Source organism: Coffea eugenioides, chromosome 5 (assembly GCF_003713205.1).
Source record: "Coffea eugenioides isolate CCC68of chromosome 5, Ceug_1.0, whole genome shotgun sequence".
In the NCBI taxonomy this organism is placed as follows: Eukaryota; Viridiplantae; Streptophyta; class Magnoliopsida; order Gentianales; family Rubiaceae; genus Coffea; species Coffea eugenioides.
In genome coordinates this window covers 49,470,049-49,490,662 of record NC_040039.1, presented here as the reverse complement: position 1 = coordinate 49,490,662, position 20,614 = coordinate 49,470,049, and the positions used below count along the sequence as shown (strand labels likewise).

General features: G+C 36.5%; 2 protein-coding genes across 3 annotated transcripts; both read left to right on the top strand.

Annotated features, from left to right (window-relative positions):
- The first annotated feature begins 6,683 nt into the window (after positions 1 to 6,683).
- Positions 6,684 to 13,580, top strand: LOC113772171 (autophagy-related protein 18f). The gene is made up of 8 exons (XM_027316743.1): positions 6,684 to 7,619; positions 9,596 to 10,054; positions 10,128 to 10,550; positions 10,933 to 11,160; positions 11,268 to 12,095; positions 12,192 to 12,358; positions 12,634 to 12,996; positions 13,311 to 13,580. Exons 1-7 carry the CDS (start codon positions 7,410 to 7,412, stop codon positions 12,992 to 12,994), a joined length of 2,676 nt encoding a protein of 891 aa, XP_027172544.1. The 5' UTR covers positions 6,684 to 7,409; the 3' UTR covers positions 12,995 to 12,996; positions 13,311 to 13,580.
- A 2,750-nt stretch (positions 13,581 to 16,330) lies between these two features.
- On the top strand, positions 16,331 to 20,585 carry LOC113770370 (probable galacturonosyltransferase 12). 2 transcript variants are annotated; one of them, XM_027314803.1, is made up of 7 exons: positions 16,331 to 16,934; positions 18,100 to 18,155; positions 18,255 to 18,410; positions 18,954 to 19,544; positions 19,624 to 19,926; positions 20,149 to 20,182; positions 20,255 to 20,585. In XM_027314803.1, the coding sequence occupies exons 1-7, from the start codon at positions 16,724 to 16,726 to the stop codon at positions 20,431 to 20,433; spliced, it is 1,530 nt and encodes a 509-aa protein (XP_027170604.1). In that variant the 5' UTR covers positions 16,331 to 16,723; the 3' UTR covers positions 20,434 to 20,585. The 2 variants fall into 2 exon arrangements, with proteins under 2 accessions (XP_027170604.1, XP_027170603.1); XM_027314802.1 differs by having other exon boundaries at positions 16,335 to 16,934; positions 20,149 to 20,585.
- Positions 20,586 to 20,614: the final 29 nt, after the last annotated feature.

Sequence of the window (20,614 nt, the reverse complement as noted above, 5' to 3'; positions counted from 1 at the left end):
TGCATGCACCGAATACTTTACTCAATGAAAGAATTAGTTGATTTCTTTTTTTTTTTGGAGAATCTACTTAACCTAAGTACAATTTTTTCAGCTGTTATGATCTGCCGGGGCAATTTGGGACTTGACCATGACACTTGAACAGATGTGAACATTAATTCAACAGTTCTTCGGCCAAATTGGGCTCAGTAGGACTTTACCTGCCTTGATTGGTAAACTTTTAGGTCCACCAATCTCGTGAGTATTCAAAGTGGCCCACTTTAAGTCCTTTTCATACTTGTGCTAGCTTTTCCCTTGACAGATCGTCGCAGCGGATGTGATGATCAAGGACCATCTAACGCCCATTGTCTTATCTCCCCGTTTGTATTGCATTTTTCTGGATTTTTTGTAGAAAAATTACAGTAATAATTTGATATATGCGAGGTAAAAAGGTGATAGGAAAATGTGTTCACGAAAAACGTAATAATTTTTTTGAGGAAAATCACAATCCAAACGGGGCCTTAGCTCCCATATATCACTCTGTTTTTCTTTCCCCTCACATATCACTCTATTTAGTTATTCGACTAATTTTTACTCTTTAAGGAATCTGTCGTTCGATTGGCAACTTGATCTTGTCACTAGCTAACAAATGCAGAACCTAAATTCATTTCCTTATTCATATTTACATGCAGGTAGAGATGTCAAAATATGTGAGTGGGATTCGAGTGGATCATAATTGAATAATGAATATAATTGGGTTAATCTATATATACTTATTCAATAAATTCAGTTATATTCGTTTAATGAATGAGAATGAGCATATCAATTACCTATTTATGAGTTATGACTAGTTTAAAATTCTATTATTTTTTATTTTCTCGCATGTTGTATGATAAGAAATAACGATACTTTATGATCAAATTATTAAGAAATTCAATGTATCCCCTTAATACCCACCAAAATTTGAACTTGAATATATAATTATTATTAAATGGATATATATTGGTGAGGGGAGTCAACCCACTACCAATTAATTAAGTGGGCCTAAGCGAGTCATCTATTTAAAATTTTAAATCCATTCAAAATGCATTGCATACCTATGACTACTTATTTATAGGCGTGTTTGGACAAGTCAATACAAATAAGTTGTGATTGACACCTCTATGTATAGGTATAGGATTTAATAACTTAAAAGCAATAACGTTGAAGTTGGAGTGGGAGAGGGCGTCATTGAGTTTAAAACCAGTCTAATAGCTCCTGTGGTAAAAGGCATACGTATTGATGGATCTCTACAAGTTAGTTCTTACTCATTAATATGGTTTTCACATAAACAGTGCGATATTCGAATTCATGAAAAAGTAGGTCATCTATACCGACTAGGTCCATATGTATCACTTAAAAAAAAAAAAAATCCAATAACTAAGCACCTATAGGGAAGAATGGGATGCATGGTACCAGGAGAGAGAATGTAAGTGAAAGGTCAACAATGCAAGACTTCACAGGTTCGAAACCTCCCACTTATACTAAAAGAAACCATCCATCATCGTCCTAGAACTAAAATCAAACAAAAAGCTATCCTGCCAATCAAACAAACAAATGCTGCCTTATATTTAGAAAACAAATCCAGCTCCGGGTGTAGAAAAATAAAGGAAGTAGGAAACTCGAAAAAATATATAAACACGACCTCCACGAAGGCACAAACACTTTCTGGTGTATTCTCCTGGAAAATCTGTTGATCTTTGGTTGTAGAGTATTTATATTTGGCGAAACTGGGAATGCAGCAGCAAGAAGATTTCATTTTGTATTCAGAACCCCCTAGTCCAGTGATGGAAACTTGGCCCGTATCAGCCGCGCCTTTAAAATTAAAGGACTCATCCGAAGGGAAAATTATATCCCGCCTTTGCAGCTGAACATTGGAAAGAAAGCATGGAACAGAAAGGAGTCAGAATTGCCATTAAGAAGCGATTATGTCGTGTCCCAAATATGAAATAACACAAGGAAATCATTCGTAAAGTGCTCTTGCAAGATCTATAAAGTGCTAATAACTAATTTTGTACAAGCTGTCCAAACATTTCCAGAAAACCAGATTTGTCATCACATATTGAGTAGATACATGTTGAGAAGGCGTTATGCTCGTCCAATTCGTAATTAAGGGTATGCCTAATGGTCCAAATTAAGGGAAACTCGAGGAAGGATGATGCCTGTTTAGGCATCCATTGTTGGAACAATTGAACCAACCATCCTTTTCACCTTTCACTTGTTTGGATTGCTTATTTTTTTTTAAAGTTTTTATTCCATTAATACACTATAATGACTCGATGTATATGAGATAGAATGATTAACAAATATGTTTATGAAAAACGTAAATTTTTTTTGGAAAAAGATTACGATCCAAACAATTGTACAGGTACTATCATTTAAGTGGTGCAGTACAAAATCCTTTAATAAAAACACAATCGAATCTCTTTTATTTGCTTTTCTTTATGCACTGAATCCTTTCCAAATGAATATTGAAAGGTTTTCTTCATCATTTTTTTTCATTGCTGTTGGACTTGGGGTATGTAAACAGTTCAGTACTAGTTCAAAATTCGAAGTCCTCCAACTTCGCCAAACCAACCCAAAAAAAAAAGCTATAGAATTAAAGGAATAAAAATTAAAAATCATACGATCATAAATTTTTGGATTAAAAGTAGAAATAAAGGCTGAAGCCGTCATAAACATGGTGGCTGATAAAAAGTTGGGTGTGTTTGGGTTGCAATTTTTTCGTTTTTCGTAAATACATTTTTCAATTACTTTTCTACGTCATATATATTAAATCGTTACAATAATTTTTTTACAACAAGTTCAGAAAAATACAATCCAAACAAAGGTGTGAGAGAGAGTGAATAAAAAAGGCATAAAGGTTTGGCATCCACCATCAACTTTTCCCCTACTACTATGAATTATGAATTGCTATGAATTGATAGGATATATATATATATAAACACACACGCAAGGGTTGAGCTTAGACATTTAGAAAAAAGGAATCAATCTGTGGTTCTGCTGAATTGAGATAATTCATTCATTTCAAGCTCAATTTACACCAAACCCGATACGTGAAAGGGTTTTCTTCCTGCAGCCTTATTGCATAAACCGACTATTCTTTTTCCTTTTTTTTCTTCAGGTAAATATTAGTTTAAACATATTATAAGTAATTGTTTAATGAATTTGTCATCAAGGCAGTTTTTTTTTTTTTTTTTTGACTCTCGAAAGAAAAGCAGTTGAAACTCGAAACTCCTGGGGTGGCTGCGCCGACTCGTGCTGGCGTGCACCGCAAGCCTACCCTTCAGTTTTCTCATCTTTTCCCCTTTACCCCGTTTTCGCCGCGAGATGCTATATTGACACTACTGTCTTTTAATATTTAGGAAAATCGAGGATGAGGTCAGAAGATGATTCGTCAAGCTTCAATATTACTTGTATTAATTTAATAATAAATCCAGACAAAAATTTTTGTCACGGTCCTTGTTTACCACTACTCAAGTAAAAGATTTATGGTTCTTCGCTAATATTTAACCAAGACACTAGCTGCTATATTTGATCGGATGAAGTTAGTACACCAACAGCCAGCCACCTTGGTCAGGTGAACTATCTCCCTTGTTCCATTGAACAAGACAGAAAGGAATAGGCTATAGCCCCTACAGGTTTTTTTTTTTTGCCGTTTTGGTATTAGAAAAAATAGTTTGGATAAATTCGATTTCAATTACCATGACAGATCAAATTATACTCTCAGAACCATAGGAAAAGATTATGTACTCTCTTTAGATCATTCATTAATATGGTTCTTACATAAATAACGAGATTTGAACACATAATTTTTTATTAAAAAAAATTCATTGTTATCAACTAAATTTCATCATACTCGAGTTCGTTTGTCATTGTTGAAATATTAATAGGTATGTTTGGATTGTAGTTTTTTGTAGAAAAAGTAGTATAATGATTTAATACATATGAAATAAAAAAATAATTAAAAAAATATAGAGATTGTTTTGATAGCAAATCCGAACTCTGGATTTGAATGGATGGCTAGCGCGTTTTTGCTATTGATTTTGGCATGAAAATCATCAAATTGACTTCGCACGTTTTCAACTTGCCAAATAGACGCCAACACAAACTCACCCGTCATCGATCACGAGATTTTTGCTTTCCAGGAAGCAATCTCCATCGTCAATTACTTATTTCATTTGCACTCCGTAGGGTTGATAATCTGCGGTAGTTTTTTTTTTCCTCTTCTTGTTTTCATTGAATGCGTTGGTTGTAATTATTGCCATATTGTCTGTGTAGGAAAAAAAGAAGAAAATATAAGTTACTAGAAGTGTCAAAATAGATGACTCAGGTAGGTGTGGGTGGGTCATAATTGGGTAATAAGTAAATTAGAATTTATATGCATTTAATAAATGGGTATGGGTATACCCAATTACTCATTTATATAAGTCATTTAAAATTCTATTTTTTTGCATGTTATTTGACAAAAAATAACAATCTTGTATCGTTATTAGATTGGTAAAAAATTTGAATTTATATGCTTAACATTCATTAAAAGTTAAATTTAAATTTAAATGTATAATTATTTTTAAATAAATATAAATGGGTGAGTCGAGTTAACCCTACATATAAATTAAATGGGTTTAATTGAATATCTATTTAGACTCATTCAAAATTAATAGATGGATTTGGCCGAGTTATTAATGGACAAGTTTGCACGAGACAACATAATTGAGTTATAGTTAATACTTCTAAATATAATTTGTGATACTGAAAAGAAATTTTAACATTGAGGAAACGTAGTCATTAGTAATTACACTAAAATTGGATAGTAAAATCCATACGAATTCGTTTGATTTGCAATGAGTGAATCAACACAGAAAAAAATTTCTTAGAACAATAATCATATTAGCTACTCTTTGAAATTATGTGCAGTGCCTAATGTGTTAATAAGTAGTATCCCTCGAAAAAAAAGTACTACTTATGACATATTTTAGGTCTCATTTGAATTGACATTTTCTGAATTTTTATGAAAAAAATTAAAATGATTTAATATATTTAAAATAAAAAAATACTTAAAAAATGTGATCACGGTAAAAAATTTTATGCAAATAAGACCCAACAAGTGTTTTAGAACTCGATTAGAAAAAAGTCAATTGACGAACTTCAAATTTGATGCTTGCAAGTAGTAGCAATAAATACTCTACATGGTTTTGACCAATTGAAGGTTCATATGTATACTGTCGCCGACGGCTAAGACGACTGTTGACATACTTGATACTTGCCACGCAAGAAACCCCTCGATATCTTCTTCATCGGATTCTTTCTACCCTCATTCCCGTCGTTTAGTGGTCTCCTTAGGCATTCTGCGCTGCTTCCCCATTTCTTTCACTACTCCCTCACCTCCCTACCGTTCTACCATATCCAATCAGATCAACGGCAGCATCGTAGGTCCCGGTTGGATTGATATTTTCTAAAACTTTTGTAAAATAATATGTTAATAACGATTGATATATATATATATATAGTGTAACGATTGATATATATATATGATAAAAAGATAATTGTAATGTGTTAATAAAAAGATATTACAGAAGTTTGTTTGGATAGTTTATTTTAATTATAAATATATATTATAAATTATTTTTTATTTTATATATGTCGCATCAAAAAATGATACAATATTTTTTTTTCAAAAATTATCTTAAATAAACTTCTATTCAAACACACTAATTTAGGGTTCGTTTGAGATTACAGTAGTTTATTGAAAAGTACTTCTCTAGTAGAACTCTTAATAAAAGTACTTATTAACTACGGAAGTACTTTTAAATATATTGTTTGGATATATAATTCAATAAGTATTCATTGTATTAGATAATGTGTAATTTAAAAATTTTTAAAAGCTTTATCTCTTTATTTGGTTCATAATATAGGATAAAATGATTAAATTTGATATTTTATTTTTAAAATCAGATAAGGTATTCTAAAAGTACCAAATTGGAACTTTTGCTAAAATTGCTTTCAAGATAAAAAAATTCTACTCCTAATTTTACGAGATGATATTTACCAAATACTTTAAAAGTACTTTTAGTATTTAAAAATATTTTTTTATTAAAAACACCCGGTTTGTTTTGATAGAAAAATGATTCCAAATAATATTTCGTTTGCATTATAAACACATTTCCTAACCCACCTTTTTATATTACTAATCACCTTTTTATCTCACATACATCAGATCACAAAAAGTGTTACAGTAATTATTTTAAATAATATTTCAAATAATGTTGTATCCAAACAAACCCAGTACTACCATCCCAAACCACACCTAAATATCAAGTCCACTAATTCAATTTTATTTCATTTTCATTTCTCACAGGAGATGAGGGTACGGAGGGAAATGCAAGCGGGAGGACCTAACTTTTTGTTACCAAATTTGGACAATCGCACAGTGAAAAAAATTGACGCCGCATGGTGACGGAGAAGACGTGAGGAGAGGTTTGTATTTTTCTTTTCCACACAGTATTCAACTCGTCCACGACACGAGAGAGCCCCAAATCGAAAAATAGAAAACTTAAAAAAAAAAATGAAATACATAATAAACTTTTAGTTTTAATAGAGAGAGACGTAATCAAAGAGTTTTGTTATTATTTCTTCACCCCTATTCATTATCCGATCGCCCAATCTTCCCCTCTTCCTCAATTCCTCTCTCTCTCTCTCTCTCTCTCTTTCTCTCTCTCAAAATCCCATAACAGAACCCTAACTATTCAATTATATTTGAGTTTCTCCTTAATTTCTTAATTCATTTCTACAAATTCTTTATTTAATTGTAAAAATTGTTAATTTCCTATCTTTTTTTTTAAAACTTAGGTTGTGGCGGTACAGAAATCATAGAAACTTTGTATATATGTTGATTGCAGTGATGACATAAACAACAAAAAGAGTTTTTGAGAAGTTTTGTTGTTGGTGTTTTGAAAGTATTTACTGTGTGAGAGTCTGTGTGGGGGTGGAAATTTTGTGCTTGCGCGTGGCTTGGATGATAAGTGGGGAGGAAAGGCAAATAAAGAGAAGAAGACGAAGGAGAAGGAGAACATAAAGAGTGAAGAATTTTTGTTGGGATGCATTGATGAGTAGGATAACTAGGGGGTGTAGACGTTAGATTTTGTTGCATAGGTTTGGATGTTTTCGGAGTTGGGAGTGGAAAATGAAGACACGTTTGAGCAGGGGGAGGAGTAGAGAGTCGGGAGAGAGCGAGGCTTTTGGGGCAATACAAGTTGTTTTTTGTGGTACAACTATATAAACCGGCGTCATGCAGAGGAGGAGTTGCTTATTATCACTCACTAGTGCGGAGAAGCCAAAAAATTGCTAGAAAAATTTTAGGGTGTGGGTTCTATCAGTAGAGAGAGTCTTTGGAGATGAGGAATGATGGCCAGAAACCAGGTGGTGGAAACGGCGGCGGCGGCGGCAGCAGTGGTGGAGGCTTCATTCCTACTTCATTTAAGGCTCTTTCCAGTTACTTAAGGATTGTTTCTTCTGGTGCTTCCACTGTTGCTTCGACTGTAAGGTCTGCTGCATCAGCTGCTTCTGCCATTGTGGAGAGGGACTCGGATTCCTTCCATGATCAGGTACTCTTGTCAATGATTTTTTTTGGGGGGGGGGGGAGCGGTGGGGGTGTTGAAGATTAGCTGTATCTTTCTTTGATGGATATTCCAGCTTCTTAATGGGAAAAGTTTGGAACTTTGAGCTTGATATCGCTGAGGGTTCAAAAGTTGGATCTTGAAATGAAAGCATTGTCCTTTCATTTGGGGAATTGGAGTTTGTGATTTAGCTGTTTGATAAATAGTGGGCATCATCTGGATGTATTTGTGATTTTCTTATTTCCATGAATGGATAGCTTGTGTGGGTACTTGAGATTGATGTATTCTTGGTGTCAAGAATTAGATTGCTGTCAGTTTTTGATCCAAACTTGTTTTTATATTAAAGGATGAGAATTTGGTCGGTTATTGAATCAAATGCATTTTTGTTTCAGGGATGAGAATTTTGTGGATTCTTCGACTAAATGAGTTATCTAATGTTTTGTGGAAATAGGGATCTGCTTGAAAATTGCGGGGAGTGCACTCTAGTACTTCTCATTATAAATCCACTCTTTGGAAATGATTGAGAAGTTGCGAACTGGGCATTGTTTGCAACTGCATGGAGTAGTATCTAATTTGTAAATGATTTTCCTGGATAAAGATTGTTGTCCTTGGTGGTGATAATTGTTAAACGCAACTTTTCCTGCAGTTCTACTCATAATTTGTTTCATATCCAGGAAGCAAGTAAATGGTTTTCTTTGCCCCCCCCCCCACCCCCACCCTATCATAGAGAGAGAAGTTTCCCAACTGCAGGTCTCAGTAAATAGCCGTATCTTGTACTTATGGGGTTGTATAGCTGTACTTGGACATTTATATTGTTACATTCCCTATCATTTTCTTTTCTTTGTTCTTCAGAATGTGAGATGGGAGGCTTAAACTTGCATGGCACATTATACCTCACTATGGAAGTTTTTGACTTGTCAAAAACCATGCTTTATGTTTTCTACTTTTCAGCCAATAGAGATCAATCCCATTGCAAAAGTCTGTTGGTTGTGATGTATTATGGGAAGAAAACTTTAGCTTGAAACAGTTTGAAAAAAGAAGTATTTGTCGCTTGTGAAAAGTTAGTTCGTATCATATCATATTCTGCTATAATTTTGCTGCGTGGCTGCTGTTTGTTGACTTATATCGAAATACTTTGCCAACTGGCTGAGGGCTTACGTGTGAGGTGCTATGTTTTTACTACCCGACAAATGTGGACCTTTTTAATTTTGTTGAGCAGTTGCTGTTATTTTGTCGTTTGGCGGTCATTGATCCATGTCGATAATCCGACAGAAATTGGCACATGGTTGACAAATCTATAATGTTGGGCAGTTCATTCTCAAGGGGCTTAGCACATGTCATTAATTATTGTTTCCTGTTCACATGTTATTTTGAGGTTTTCATGTGGACTCGTTTGGATGGCTTATGGTAGTTTCCAAGGTTTTGTGAGCCCTCGCTTCCTCTACCCATTAGGTGGTTGGGGAGTGGTAGAGTTCAATTTGATAAGTAAAGAACTTTAATTGGATTTTTTTTATTGGATGGTTTTTGCATTACGCTAAAGGTAATCTTAGTGTTCTTTTTCTGCGTTTGTTGTAGAAAAAATATAGGCCAACCAAGTGCAGCTAACACTGCTGAATCTTGTGCTGGAGTGAAATTGCTCCGTTAGGACCTTATAGTAGGTTTACAGTTTAAATTTTCTAAATGTATCATTGCTTGGGTTTCCCTTATTATCAATGTATCGGTGAATGCTTGTTGTAAATTTCGGTCCATAGCTAGTGATTATTATTGGAAAATAATTATACTTTTTTTTGTTTCCTGCAATTTATGCATGTGATGCTAATTAAGATTTAGGTAATTCTTATCCTCATTGAGTAACTCACATCAAGATGACTAATTCATTTATTATTTGTTTAGATTTTCAATTTACCCGATTAGGCCTACTCTTTGGGATGTCTAATTATACATTTCCTGTTTTACTGATATAGGTGCATTGGGCTGCGTTTGACAATTTACAATGTGATGGGCACATCACTAGACAAGTCCTTTTGCTTGGATTTCGGAATGGTTTCCAGGTTTGGGATGTTGAAGATGTGAGTAATGTGCATAACTTGGTTTCGAGGCAGGATGGTCCTGTTTCATTCATGCAAATATTACCAAAACTGTTGGCCTCAAAACAGGACAGAGACAAGTTCGCTAACAGTAGGCCACTGCTCCTAATTTGTGCTGATGGTTGCTTTCCTGGAGGCAGTGACTTTCAGGAATGCAGTTCTCGTAGTGGGACCATCCATTATGGGCATGAGTTACCAAATTGTAGTGGTGTGCCTACTGTTGTTTGTTTCTATTCCTTGAGATCACACTCCTATGTGCATCAGCTCAAGTTCAGATCAGTTGTTCATTTAGTAAGGTGCAGCTCTAGAATCATTGCCGTTCTACAAGCATCACAGGTATGTTTGGTTCTTTAAGCTGCTTTGGTTGACTCTTTTTCTGTATGTGTTAACTGCTATAATTTAATCACAGATACATTGTTTTGATGCTGCAACTTTGGAAACGGATTATAATATTCTTACAAATCCCATTCCATTGGGTTGTGGATCTGGATGTATTGGCTTCGGACCTCTTGCACTGGGTCCCAGGTGGATGGCTTATAGTGGGAGTCCAGTAGGTAACTCAAACTCTGGACATGTCAGTCCCCAACAACTTACCCCTCCTAGATTTCCTAGTCCTGCATCAAATGGGAGCCTGGTTGCACATTATGCAAAAGAATCAAGCAAACAGCTAGCCGCTGGTTTAATGACTCTTGGAGATATGGGTTATAAGAAGCTTTCCAGGTATTATTCTGAGCTGTTGCCTGATGGAAATAATTCACAATCAGGGAGTCCTCGACTGAGTGGGCATGGAGTTGCTAATTCCCAACTGCATGATGTGGAAAATGATGGAATGGTATGTTCCTTATTCTCATATAGGAATATAGTTATGGTGCTAATTATCTGACTTCAAATCTGATGTTGGAGTTATCACACATTATGCTACTTTTTAGTCTTAATTTGCTTCAAGAGACACGAAGGCATATATTTTATAGTAGCTAGCGTTCTATTAGTCCTTCAAGGTTTGGATGCATTTGGTTAAATGGTGATCCTTTGCCTTTCATGTCTTTGTACCATTTTGGATTTGTATAGGTCGGGTAAATAATAGCATCAGTATCAAGCTTCAGTTTCTCAGCTTAATATAATTTTTCTGGAGAAATAGTGCATTGATTGTGTTTTAATAGGTATTCACAGCTTGAGATATTGTTCGCTAACTTTCTCCATTTCCAATTTGACAGGTAGTTGTCAGAGATATTGTTGAGAAGACTCTTATCACTCAATTTAGGGCACATAAAAGCCCCATCTCCTCATTATGCTTTGATCCCACTGGCACTCTTTTGGTGACAGCCTCGGTTCATGGTCATAACATTAATGTTTTTCGAATAATACCTAGAGATACATCTGGAGCTGGTTTTGGGGCCTCGTATGTTCATCTTTACAGGCTGCAACGTGGTTTTACTAATGCTGTGAGTGCTGTTGTACTATAGCTGTTTCATACTGTTGATAATGATTTTACTTTTAGTTTGTTGACATGTTAGTTAATGCCTTCCATTTTCTCATAATTCCTTTTCAGGTTATACAGGATATCTGTTTTAGTAGGGACAGTGAATGGATTTTGATAAGTTCTTCCAGAGGGACAAGTCATCTTTTCGCAATATCTCCTTTTCTTGGTTCATCTGGAATTCAATCTGCTGATGTTTGTTTGAGCTCAAAAGGCAGTGGATTAGGTATTATGATGAGATCACCAGCTTGTTCAACTCCACATTCTGGAGCACAGGTTTATGATCAGCAGTGTTTTCGTACTTCTGATCCTCCTGTAACACTCTCTGTTGTGAGCCGAATAAGGAGTGGAAATAATGGCTGGAGAAACACTGTAACTGGTGCTGCTGCTGCTGCTTCTGGAAGGATGAATTCTCCAGCTGGGGCTATTGCAGCTGCTTTCCATTACTACAAAGGCAGTGATTCGTATTTAGATACCAGCTTTTTGAAGACTAATTGTCACCTGCTGGTTTTCTCTTCTCCTGGTTGTTTGATTCAATATGCAATGCGGGTATCTTCTGGTTTAGATTCTCTGACGACAATGCATGAACTAGGCATGGGACGTGACCCGTGTCTTGAGAATGATGCAAAATTAGTGGTGGAGGCTATGCGGAAGTGGAATATTTGTCATAAACAAAACTGTAAAGAGCGAGATGAGAATGTTGATATCTATGGTGAGAATGGACATTACGATAGCAGCAAGGTATTTCCAGAAGGAATCAGAAAGAAGGGTGTTTACTCTGAGGCCAGAAACACGGTCTCGAAGGATAAGATGGCTTCTGAGGAAAAATACCACTTGTATATATCTGAAGCAGAGCTGCAAATGCATCAGCATCGGGTTCCATTGTGGATGAAAGCTGAGGTACATTTTTGCTTTGTTGGCAATGAGTGAAGATTACCTTTGCTTTGCATATCTGCCGTGTAAGATTTCTTTTATTCATGTATTGTTGCTCGACAGATATATTTTCAGACCATGGCAACAGATGGCATTAATACGAGTGAGGAGAGTGCCTTTGAAGGAGAGATTGAGATAGAAAGAATACCTACTCGAATGATTGAAGTGAGTTCAAAAGAACTAGTGCCAGTGTTTGAATATCTTCAAGCTCCCAAGCTTCAACCTGGAAGGTGCATTTAGATGCTTATTACTTTTTTTTATTTTTATTTTGAGCTGTGTTGGTTTTGTTGCGTTATTTGTAGAAACATATTATTCAGGATGATCCAGTTTGTGCTTTTGTTACTGATTTTGTGTAGATATGTTGTAGTTTACTCTGTAAGCATAAGTTTTGGCTGAGGTCTGGATTAGTATGATTTTGTATATATGGTTTTAAAATTCTTTCTGACAGTATAAATTGGTATAGTTTCGTCCAGTGCTTCTGAATCACGCATCTCTTGTTATTCAGGCAAGTTTTAAATCACAGCAAGGATAGACAACTGCTGTATCAGAGATCTGGAATGTCTGAGAACAGAAAGCTTGCCTACATGGGCAGTTCTGGTTCATTAGATTCCATGAGTGGGGGATTAGCTGTGACCGAACTGCACAATGGTGCTGAGGAAACAGGATGGGTTGGTCTTCAGGTGCCAACAAACACAACCAAGGGTTTTGTAAATACTGCTGATTACTCCAAAGCAAATGGTCGGCTTGAGATTGTAAATAATAGAGAGAGCTCTGTGACAGAGACGCAATTTAGCTTTGTAAATAATAGTATAGGTGTGCTGACATCGGAGAATCAATTTGAAGGTAGTGGTGATGAGGTTCTTTGAAGGTAATTTTTTTCCTGCTCTGAAATTGCATTTGATGTCTTTGTTCTTGTTTGATGACACAAGCATTTGGCCAAGTCCAGCTTCTTATCAGAGGTCTTTCTTTCTTTATGTTGTTTATTTGTTCCCAGGTCTTTTTGACACGTGCATCAATTAATTCTGGTGTTGTGTGGTCTTTTTTTTTTTTGTTGCTGCATTCATGCTTCTAAAAAATTGTTCTTCATCCTACTTCACCATGTTTATAGGCAAATTTAAAAAGAATTGGCTGTCTTTTTCTGCCCATGCAGTTGAAATTATAGTTTCTTACATATTTCCACAGGTGTGAAGCTATTCTTTTATTCTCCTGGAACGTTGTATGATAGTGAAGATGTTCAGAAGAGCGAGGCAAATGGCTTTGATTGCGATCTAGGATTGATGATGATAATGTGTTGTTTTGTTTTATTGCTGCAACTTTGTATATAATAGACTCGAAACATATGTTGGCTAGTTACGATTTGTAAATAATAGCATCATCTTACAGCATTTTTTGCTCTCAAGGGCATTACCTAAATCTTATTTAGTGATGCGCGGCTCCTGCGTTTTTATGTTTTGAAGTAGGTGTTTTCTCATATAACCCCGAGCTTTGAAGAGGGAAAAGTGCATTTTGTTAAAACATCCTGCAGTAGCGTTCTTAGACGTTGAGTTCAGCTCCGAATTGGGCCGAGGTTGGCTTCAACTTGGCAGAATGGCATTACTGGAGGACGAAAGTTCCTCTGGATGTTTTGTAATTTAAACTGGAATATTTAAGTTACTGCAGTAGCATGGGTCAACACTTATTATGCTCTTGTTAGATGCTTTAGAAAAGCTTGATACATGTAGGCAGAGTGATTTTAGATGCGAAATCCAGCTTAAAAAAAAAATGAGTGAGAAATGTAACCTGAAAAAAATAATAAAAAACCACATGTATATTACCAAAACATACATCAACCATGAGTAAAAGGGATCTAAACACCCTGCACAGGTTCGGGGGGACAAAAAATGGAGGAAACGGAGAGGACTGGAGAAGTTTCTATTTGAGCAACTGGGAATATGGATTTGCCCCAGCAGGTCTTGGTGCAAGAGAACTCGTGGAGGAGCAATAGCTTCAGCAATTTTCCAGCGGACTGGAAAGATCTGAGCACAAGCAACTTGGTTTGGGACTAGGATTCAGGCTTGTGATAAAAACAGGAAGTTATGCTCTAAGCTTAACTGGAACTCATGATCTGTCCCTTCCAACATCTGTAATTGTCGTTCTCATATTTCTTTTGCAGTGCTTGGGTCCTGGATTCTGGCGGATACCCTCTTCGAGGTATGGCAGTTAATTAGTTGAAGTTGCACGGCCAAGTAATTCCACCTCGGCTTCACAAACTTAGAAACTGGGGAAGTTTAGCCAACGCATGATTTGGTGGACTTGCAGAATCTTAGAGGAAGAGTTCTTTCATTTCCTCGCTTTAATCCACACTAGCTTGTTTCAGACGTATGCACTTGGCAGTTGATCACTTTTAGTTTCTCTAAACCTGGGCATGCGACATTGTGGGGGCTGCAAAATTATTGGAACCTCCGAAGATTAGTCAATTTCATCATCTGTAGGTTAGGAAATTGGAAGTACAGAGGAATCTGGAGGATTCTGACTTGAACTTGTGGAAGACTCCCGTGTCACACGGGGTCTGGAAGGCTTTCTATTTCGTTAGACGTGAATGCTGCTCTTCTGCAAATTTTCATCGTATCATCATCAGCGATCCTGGTCGGGGGAGGCCAACTTCCAGACCTGACAAGATAATCTGCAGTATCATTAACTCCACTGGAAGGGATTATGTTAAACCTTTTATTCAATCAGTTTCAGTAAAACCAGCTACCCGCCCGGCGTGAAAACTAAAAGCTGCCCCAATAAAATGTCCGTCTTCCATATGTAGCCAACCTAGAAATTTTCCTTTCTACAAAGATTACTAACTAAAAAGTGACCCTTAATCCACAGGAACAACACCCTTGTCGACCATTTGCCCAACTGACCTTTTCCAAGCCTTCTGAGACGTTGAAAGGCTTGATTCTTTTGTATGAAGAGTTAAAATAACGGGGTTATATAAGGTTGGAATTTCATTAGCAGAGGGTATTGTTAAGTTTGATTCATGAAAACAGTCCCAGCCCCCCCCATTATTACAAGCAACTTCAGAGTTTGAAAATTTCTTCGGCTACCCAATTTGTTTTAATCCCTCGGTTGAATATTTGTCAGGCCACTTTTTTGATTATTGCTGAAGGAAATGACTAAAGCCCTTTACCTGATCAATCTTCTGCATCATGGAGCTCGTGTCTGTTTAATATTCCTATGTTAATTATTAGTAATATGCTTAGGGGATGACAATTGGAAATGGGAGGCCCCTACCCTACCGGATGGAAAACCTCACTTACTTGAGAGTCACAAATGAGAGGGGGTCTAACTTAAACTCAAGCATCCTTTGCATCCCAGCAAGCATAAATCAAAAATTGGATTACTAAAACTAAATTATGTCATTCTTGCAGGGATTAATGATCTTACTTAAAAATTTAAGAAAGCAGTGTCAGATCCTCATTTATCTTTTAAAACTGATGGCAAATCGTTATGCGCTTACCAGTCAAGAACTAGAAATATAATTACACCATATGTCATTTAGATGGGGTTTTTTTTTTTTTTTGCCTTCCTAGATTCTCCATTTGGAAAATGCATCTAAAACTTCCTCGAACATAATATAGAAGTATTAATATCATGAGCAAATCATGACACCAAAAGAAAGAATGTGAGAGCTTATGCTTCTTGTCGTCCCCCTTTTTTTCCCCAATAAGATGGTATTAGCATGATTTCTTTACCAAGAAAAGGATAAGCACAATTCAGTAGATGACAAAGTTGACGTCCCAACTTTCTGACAAAAGAAACCTTTTAAAAGAAATTGGCTAATATACTAATTACATACTCGAGAAAATTAGATTAGACAACCTAATTTCTCAGAAAACAAAATATAGTCTTCCTGTAATTTTCACTCCAACAGACCAACAACCAAACCCCCAACCCCACTCTTTGCAGTCATCTCCTCTGGCTTTGGCTTGTAGAGTATCTCAAACTTGGAATTGGTCAGTCGTTTTCCATTTAGAAACTCTGTTTCCGTCAAACCCCAAACCACATATGTTTTTTCAAACCTTGCTATGCTTTAAAACTTCATGTGGAGGCAAAGCCAAGCAAAGCAACAAACAAACAACAACAAATATTCAACAAACAATACATCACATTTGCAGCTCCCTGCTTCTTGTGTATCAATACGCTTGTGCCCTGTCTTTCTCTCCTCTCCTTTTGTTTCAACTTCCCTTCTTCAAAACCAAGCCAAAAGGCCGCAAAAACAGGTGCAGATTCTTGTTTCCATCTCAAGTCTTTTTCCTTCAAACAACTCTTCTCTGCCAAAAATAATATATATAACCGCCTGTAAACCTTACATGTCTAACCAATATGCTAAGCAAGGTTAGGTGACTGATAACAACCCTTAAAATAACCTTCCTTTTACTGTATCTCTCCTTCATGGGTTTTTGCAATTGAACTCAAAAGTTCTTCTTGGGCCATTGCCTGATGAGGTACTAGCAAGCTTGTGATTGAGGGACGTACCAGAAGTGGGGGGAGACTTTTTTTTTTTTTTTTTTTTGTGCAGCATTGTGTTCTCTTCTGGTTTTTCTGTATTAGTTTCCAGAGCCACAATGCAGCTTCATATATCGCCGAGTCTCAGGCATGTAACGGTGTTACCAGCAAAAGGTTTTAAAGAGTTCATCAAAGTGAAAGTTGGATCAAGAAGATTTTCATATAGGATGGTCTTCTATTCACTTTTGTTCTTCACATTCCTCCTCCGTTTCATCTTTGTGCTCACGGCTGTGGATAATATCGACCGAGATACCAAGTGTTCATCAATTGGTACATTTCTTTCCCTCTCTCTCTCTCTCCATACACACACAGAAGACGAGAGACGTGCATCATTTAGAATAATTAAAACATGAAAAACACTTGAGGACCCGACAAGGCTTCAGTTTGCAAAATTAGAAATGAACCCAAATTTTGTACGTTACTGAATGCCTAGATTTCAGCATTAACGTTAAACTCTTGATTCAAAAGCCAATCCAGGTTTTGCCGGGACAATTAATAAACAGTCAATAATGTTGCCAAAAACAGAGACATTTCACATGGAATATAGTAGTTGTTTTTACATTCTTGATACACCCACTGGAAAAATATCCTTTGTCTAGAGAAAAGATATGTAAATTACCGTGGTAGGGTGAACAGGGAGTTATTGCTGGTTATTAGATTTGCCATTCAGTAGTAGCCTAATCAGATGCATGAAAACTCAGCAGAACCCCATTAAAATCCCCGGTGTTAAATTAACCAGGTAAATTGAAAAAAAGAACAGAAAACTATAGTCACACAAATTTTTTGTACCATGATCTGGAGAAGCAACATGCAACAGGTCGCCCAGATTGGTCATAGGCATCTGTAGAATGGTTAATCCTGGCAATTGAAGGTACCATTACTGAATGGTTGATGAGAGTATGGCGTCAAGGAAGTGCCATAAATGGCTTTTATTGGTCATAAAAACCCGTAATACTACATATTCAAATTGGAAGACAAATATTGCCATCAAATTGGCATAATGTAACAGGTTTTCCAGCACTCCATTTGATGTTCTTTTAGGAATGGCAAAAAATCGCTGAATACCAAGTATCAGAGCGATTTTACTGCAGTCAAATAGCATCTGGAACCTAACAATCAGGATCCACTTTCAATCATGCTGCCATAAGATGCTCCTCCTTTCACAGATACAGCTAGAAAAACTATTTGGATTGAAGATTATTTAGAAAATGTTTTTGAATTATTTACTATAACAAATTTTATGTGACAGAGGAGGGTTGTTGGACAGATAAAAAGGTGGTGGGAAAATGTGATTAGGGAATAACATGTAATGTTTCCAAATAATATGCTTTCCATACAGATATTAATGCTTCTGGCTATCAGAATACAGTGTTCTTTCTTCATCAGACTGATGGTAAGTATTGCATTATCTTACAACTTTATCTTGCCATTTTAGGTTGCTTGGGGAAAAGATTAGGACCAAGGATTCTTGGAAGAAGAACTGAATCAACTGTAATTCCCTAACCTTTCTTTTGTCGAGATCATTATATGCTTACTACTCCTATGTTCTGATCTATTAATTAAACTTTTTTTTTTTTTTTTGTCTCTTAGGTCCCAGAAGTGATATATCAAGTACTAGAGGAACCTGTAAACCAAGATGAGCTACAAGCAGGGCCCCAGATTCCTCAAACACTGGAAGATTTCATGGCTGAAATAAGAGATAGTAGACCAGATGCAAAGGCATTTGCGCTGAAGCTTAAGGCTATGGTAGTGTGCTCCCTTCACATCAATCAACAATCTACTTAAACTTCTGTCAGAAAAGTACATTTCTACGTATCAGCTTAACAAAGCTTAAAGAGCTTTTTCTTATATCCCTTTTTAAAATTCCTCAACTGCTAGTATCTGTAAAATCATGTCCTGAATAGTTCAAGCATCAGAAAAGTTTCACAAGTAATACATTTATACGTATCAGCTTAACAAAGCATAAAGAGCATTTTCTTATATGCCTCTTCAAAACTCCTCAACTGGAATATTTCAGGTGAAGTATCAGCAAAGTTTCACAAGTAAAATATCACCTATGAAACTAACACCGCCATTTTGATAAAAAAACAAGCATCATGCCATATTCCTAGACTAGGGCAGAAAGTTAAACCAAGGCACATAATGCAACTAAGGCGGTATTATTGAGTCCCTAAACTTCTGCAGATTTGCATCTGACTTAACAAATGGAAGCTTCTTCAAGATTGCATTGTTTCTGTAATATTATTGATCACCAAGATGTAATCTCATCTTTCTCCTAACTTCGTACAGGTCACACTCCTTGAACAAAGGACAAGAAGTGCAAAAATTCAAGAATACCTCTACCGGCATGTGGCATCAAGTAGCATACCAAAACAGCTGTACTGCCTCACACTCAGATTAGCAAATGAGCACTCTAGCAATGCCAATGCTCGGCTCCAGCTCCCATCACCAGAGCTCATCCCTGCCCTGGTTGATAACTCATTTTTCCACTTTGTTCTTGCCTCCGACAATGTACTTGCTACCTCAGTTGTTGCATCATCACTTGTGTACAACTCATTGCACCCTGAAAGGGTTGTCCTCCATATAATCACAGATAGAAAGACATACTCTCCAATGCAGGCATGGTTCTCATTGCATCCTTTGACTCCAGCGGTCATTGAAGTTAAAGGGTTGCATCATTTTGATTGGTTGACAAAGGGGAGGGTCCCAGTGCTAGAAGCAATGGAAAAGGATCAAAAGGTGCGGTCACAATTTAGGGGAGGGTCATCAGCTATTGTGGCAAATAACACCGAAAAGCCTTATGTCATTGCTGCAAAGTTGCAAGCGCTCAGTCCCAAGTACAATTCACCAATGAATCACATAAGGATACATTTGCCAGAGGTAAAGTTTTTAATATCTGACAGCCTGTAGCCTAAACTTCACAAGACCTATGGTCTCACAACTATCAACTTAATTGCAGTTGTTTCCCAGCCTCAACAAAGTGGTCTTCCTAGACGATGACATTGTGATTCAAACTGATCTTTCACCTCTATGGGACATTGACATGAGGGGGAAAGTAAATGGAGCAGTGGAAACATGTAGAGGAAGGGATAAGTTTGTCATGTCAAAGCGATTCAAAAGCTATTTGAACTTTTCTCATCCACTAATAGCAAAAAGTTTTGATCCGAATGAATGTGCATGGGCCTATGGCATGAACATCTTTGATCTTGAAGCTTGGAGGAAGACAACCATAAGTCAGACATACCATTATTGGCTAGACGAGGTAATTAAACTTCAGATACACCCTTAGCATGCCTATGCTCTTATTGTGGAAAGGTCAAAGGTACTAGAGGATATCTTTTGCATTCTGAATAAACAGGTGACTATTTAAAGAATTGGAAAATTATCCTAATTGCTGAGAGAAAGATCAGACATTCCTTGGACTATTAAAACAATGAGGAAGCTGAGACTCAAGCATTTCCTAATTTTCCTTTTTCCCCTGCAGAACCTGAAATCAGACTTGAGTTTGTGGCAACTAGGTACATTACCTCCAGGACTTATAGCATTTCATGGTCACATCCACGTTATTGATCCCTTCTGGCACATGCTAGGACTTGGATACCAAGAAAATACAACCATTGAGACTGCTGAAAATGCTGGTGTCATCCATTTCAATGGCAGAGCGAAGCCTTGGCTAGACATAGCATTTCCTCAACTTCGGCCGCTATGGACCAAATATATTAACTTCTCTGACAAATTTATCAAAAGCTGTCATATTAGAGCATCTTAGATTGGATTTGACTTTTCCGACCAATTTGTAAATGAGTGATAAAAACAGGATCACCAATTCCCTATGGCAAGGTGATTACATCTTGAGTTTCAACTCAATGACTTCTTGTTCCTAAAAATTTTGTTGTTCAAAGAATATTATATATTTCTTTAGTTTTTGGGAAATACGATACAAATTTTAT

Bases quoted from the DNA above. Each gene is read 5' to 3' on its own strand.
- LOC113772171 (XM_027316743.1), top strand. From the start codon at position 7,410: ATGAGGAATGATGGCCAGAAACCAGGTGGTGGAAACGGCGGCGGCGGC. The intron at 10,055-10,127 runs GTATGTTTGGTT...ATTTAATCACAG, and splicing joins CCGTTCTACAAGCATCACAG to ATACATTGTTTTGATGCTGC. The intron at 12,096-12,191 runs GTACATTTTTGC...GTTGCTCGACAG, and splicing joins CATTGTGGATGAAAGCTGAG to ATATATTTTCAGACCATGGC.
- LOC113770370 (XM_027314802.1), top strand. From the start codon at position 16,724: ATGCAGCTTCATATATCGCCGAGTCTCAGGCATGTAACGGTGTTACCA. The intron at 18,411-18,953 runs GTAGTGTGCTCC...AACTTCGTACAG, and splicing joins CGCTGAAGCTTAAGGCTATG to GTCACACTCCTTGAACAAAG. The intron at 19,545-19,623 runs GTAAAGTTTTTA...ACTTAATTGCAG, and splicing joins TAAGGATACATTTGCCAGAG to TTGTTTCCCAGCCTCAACAA.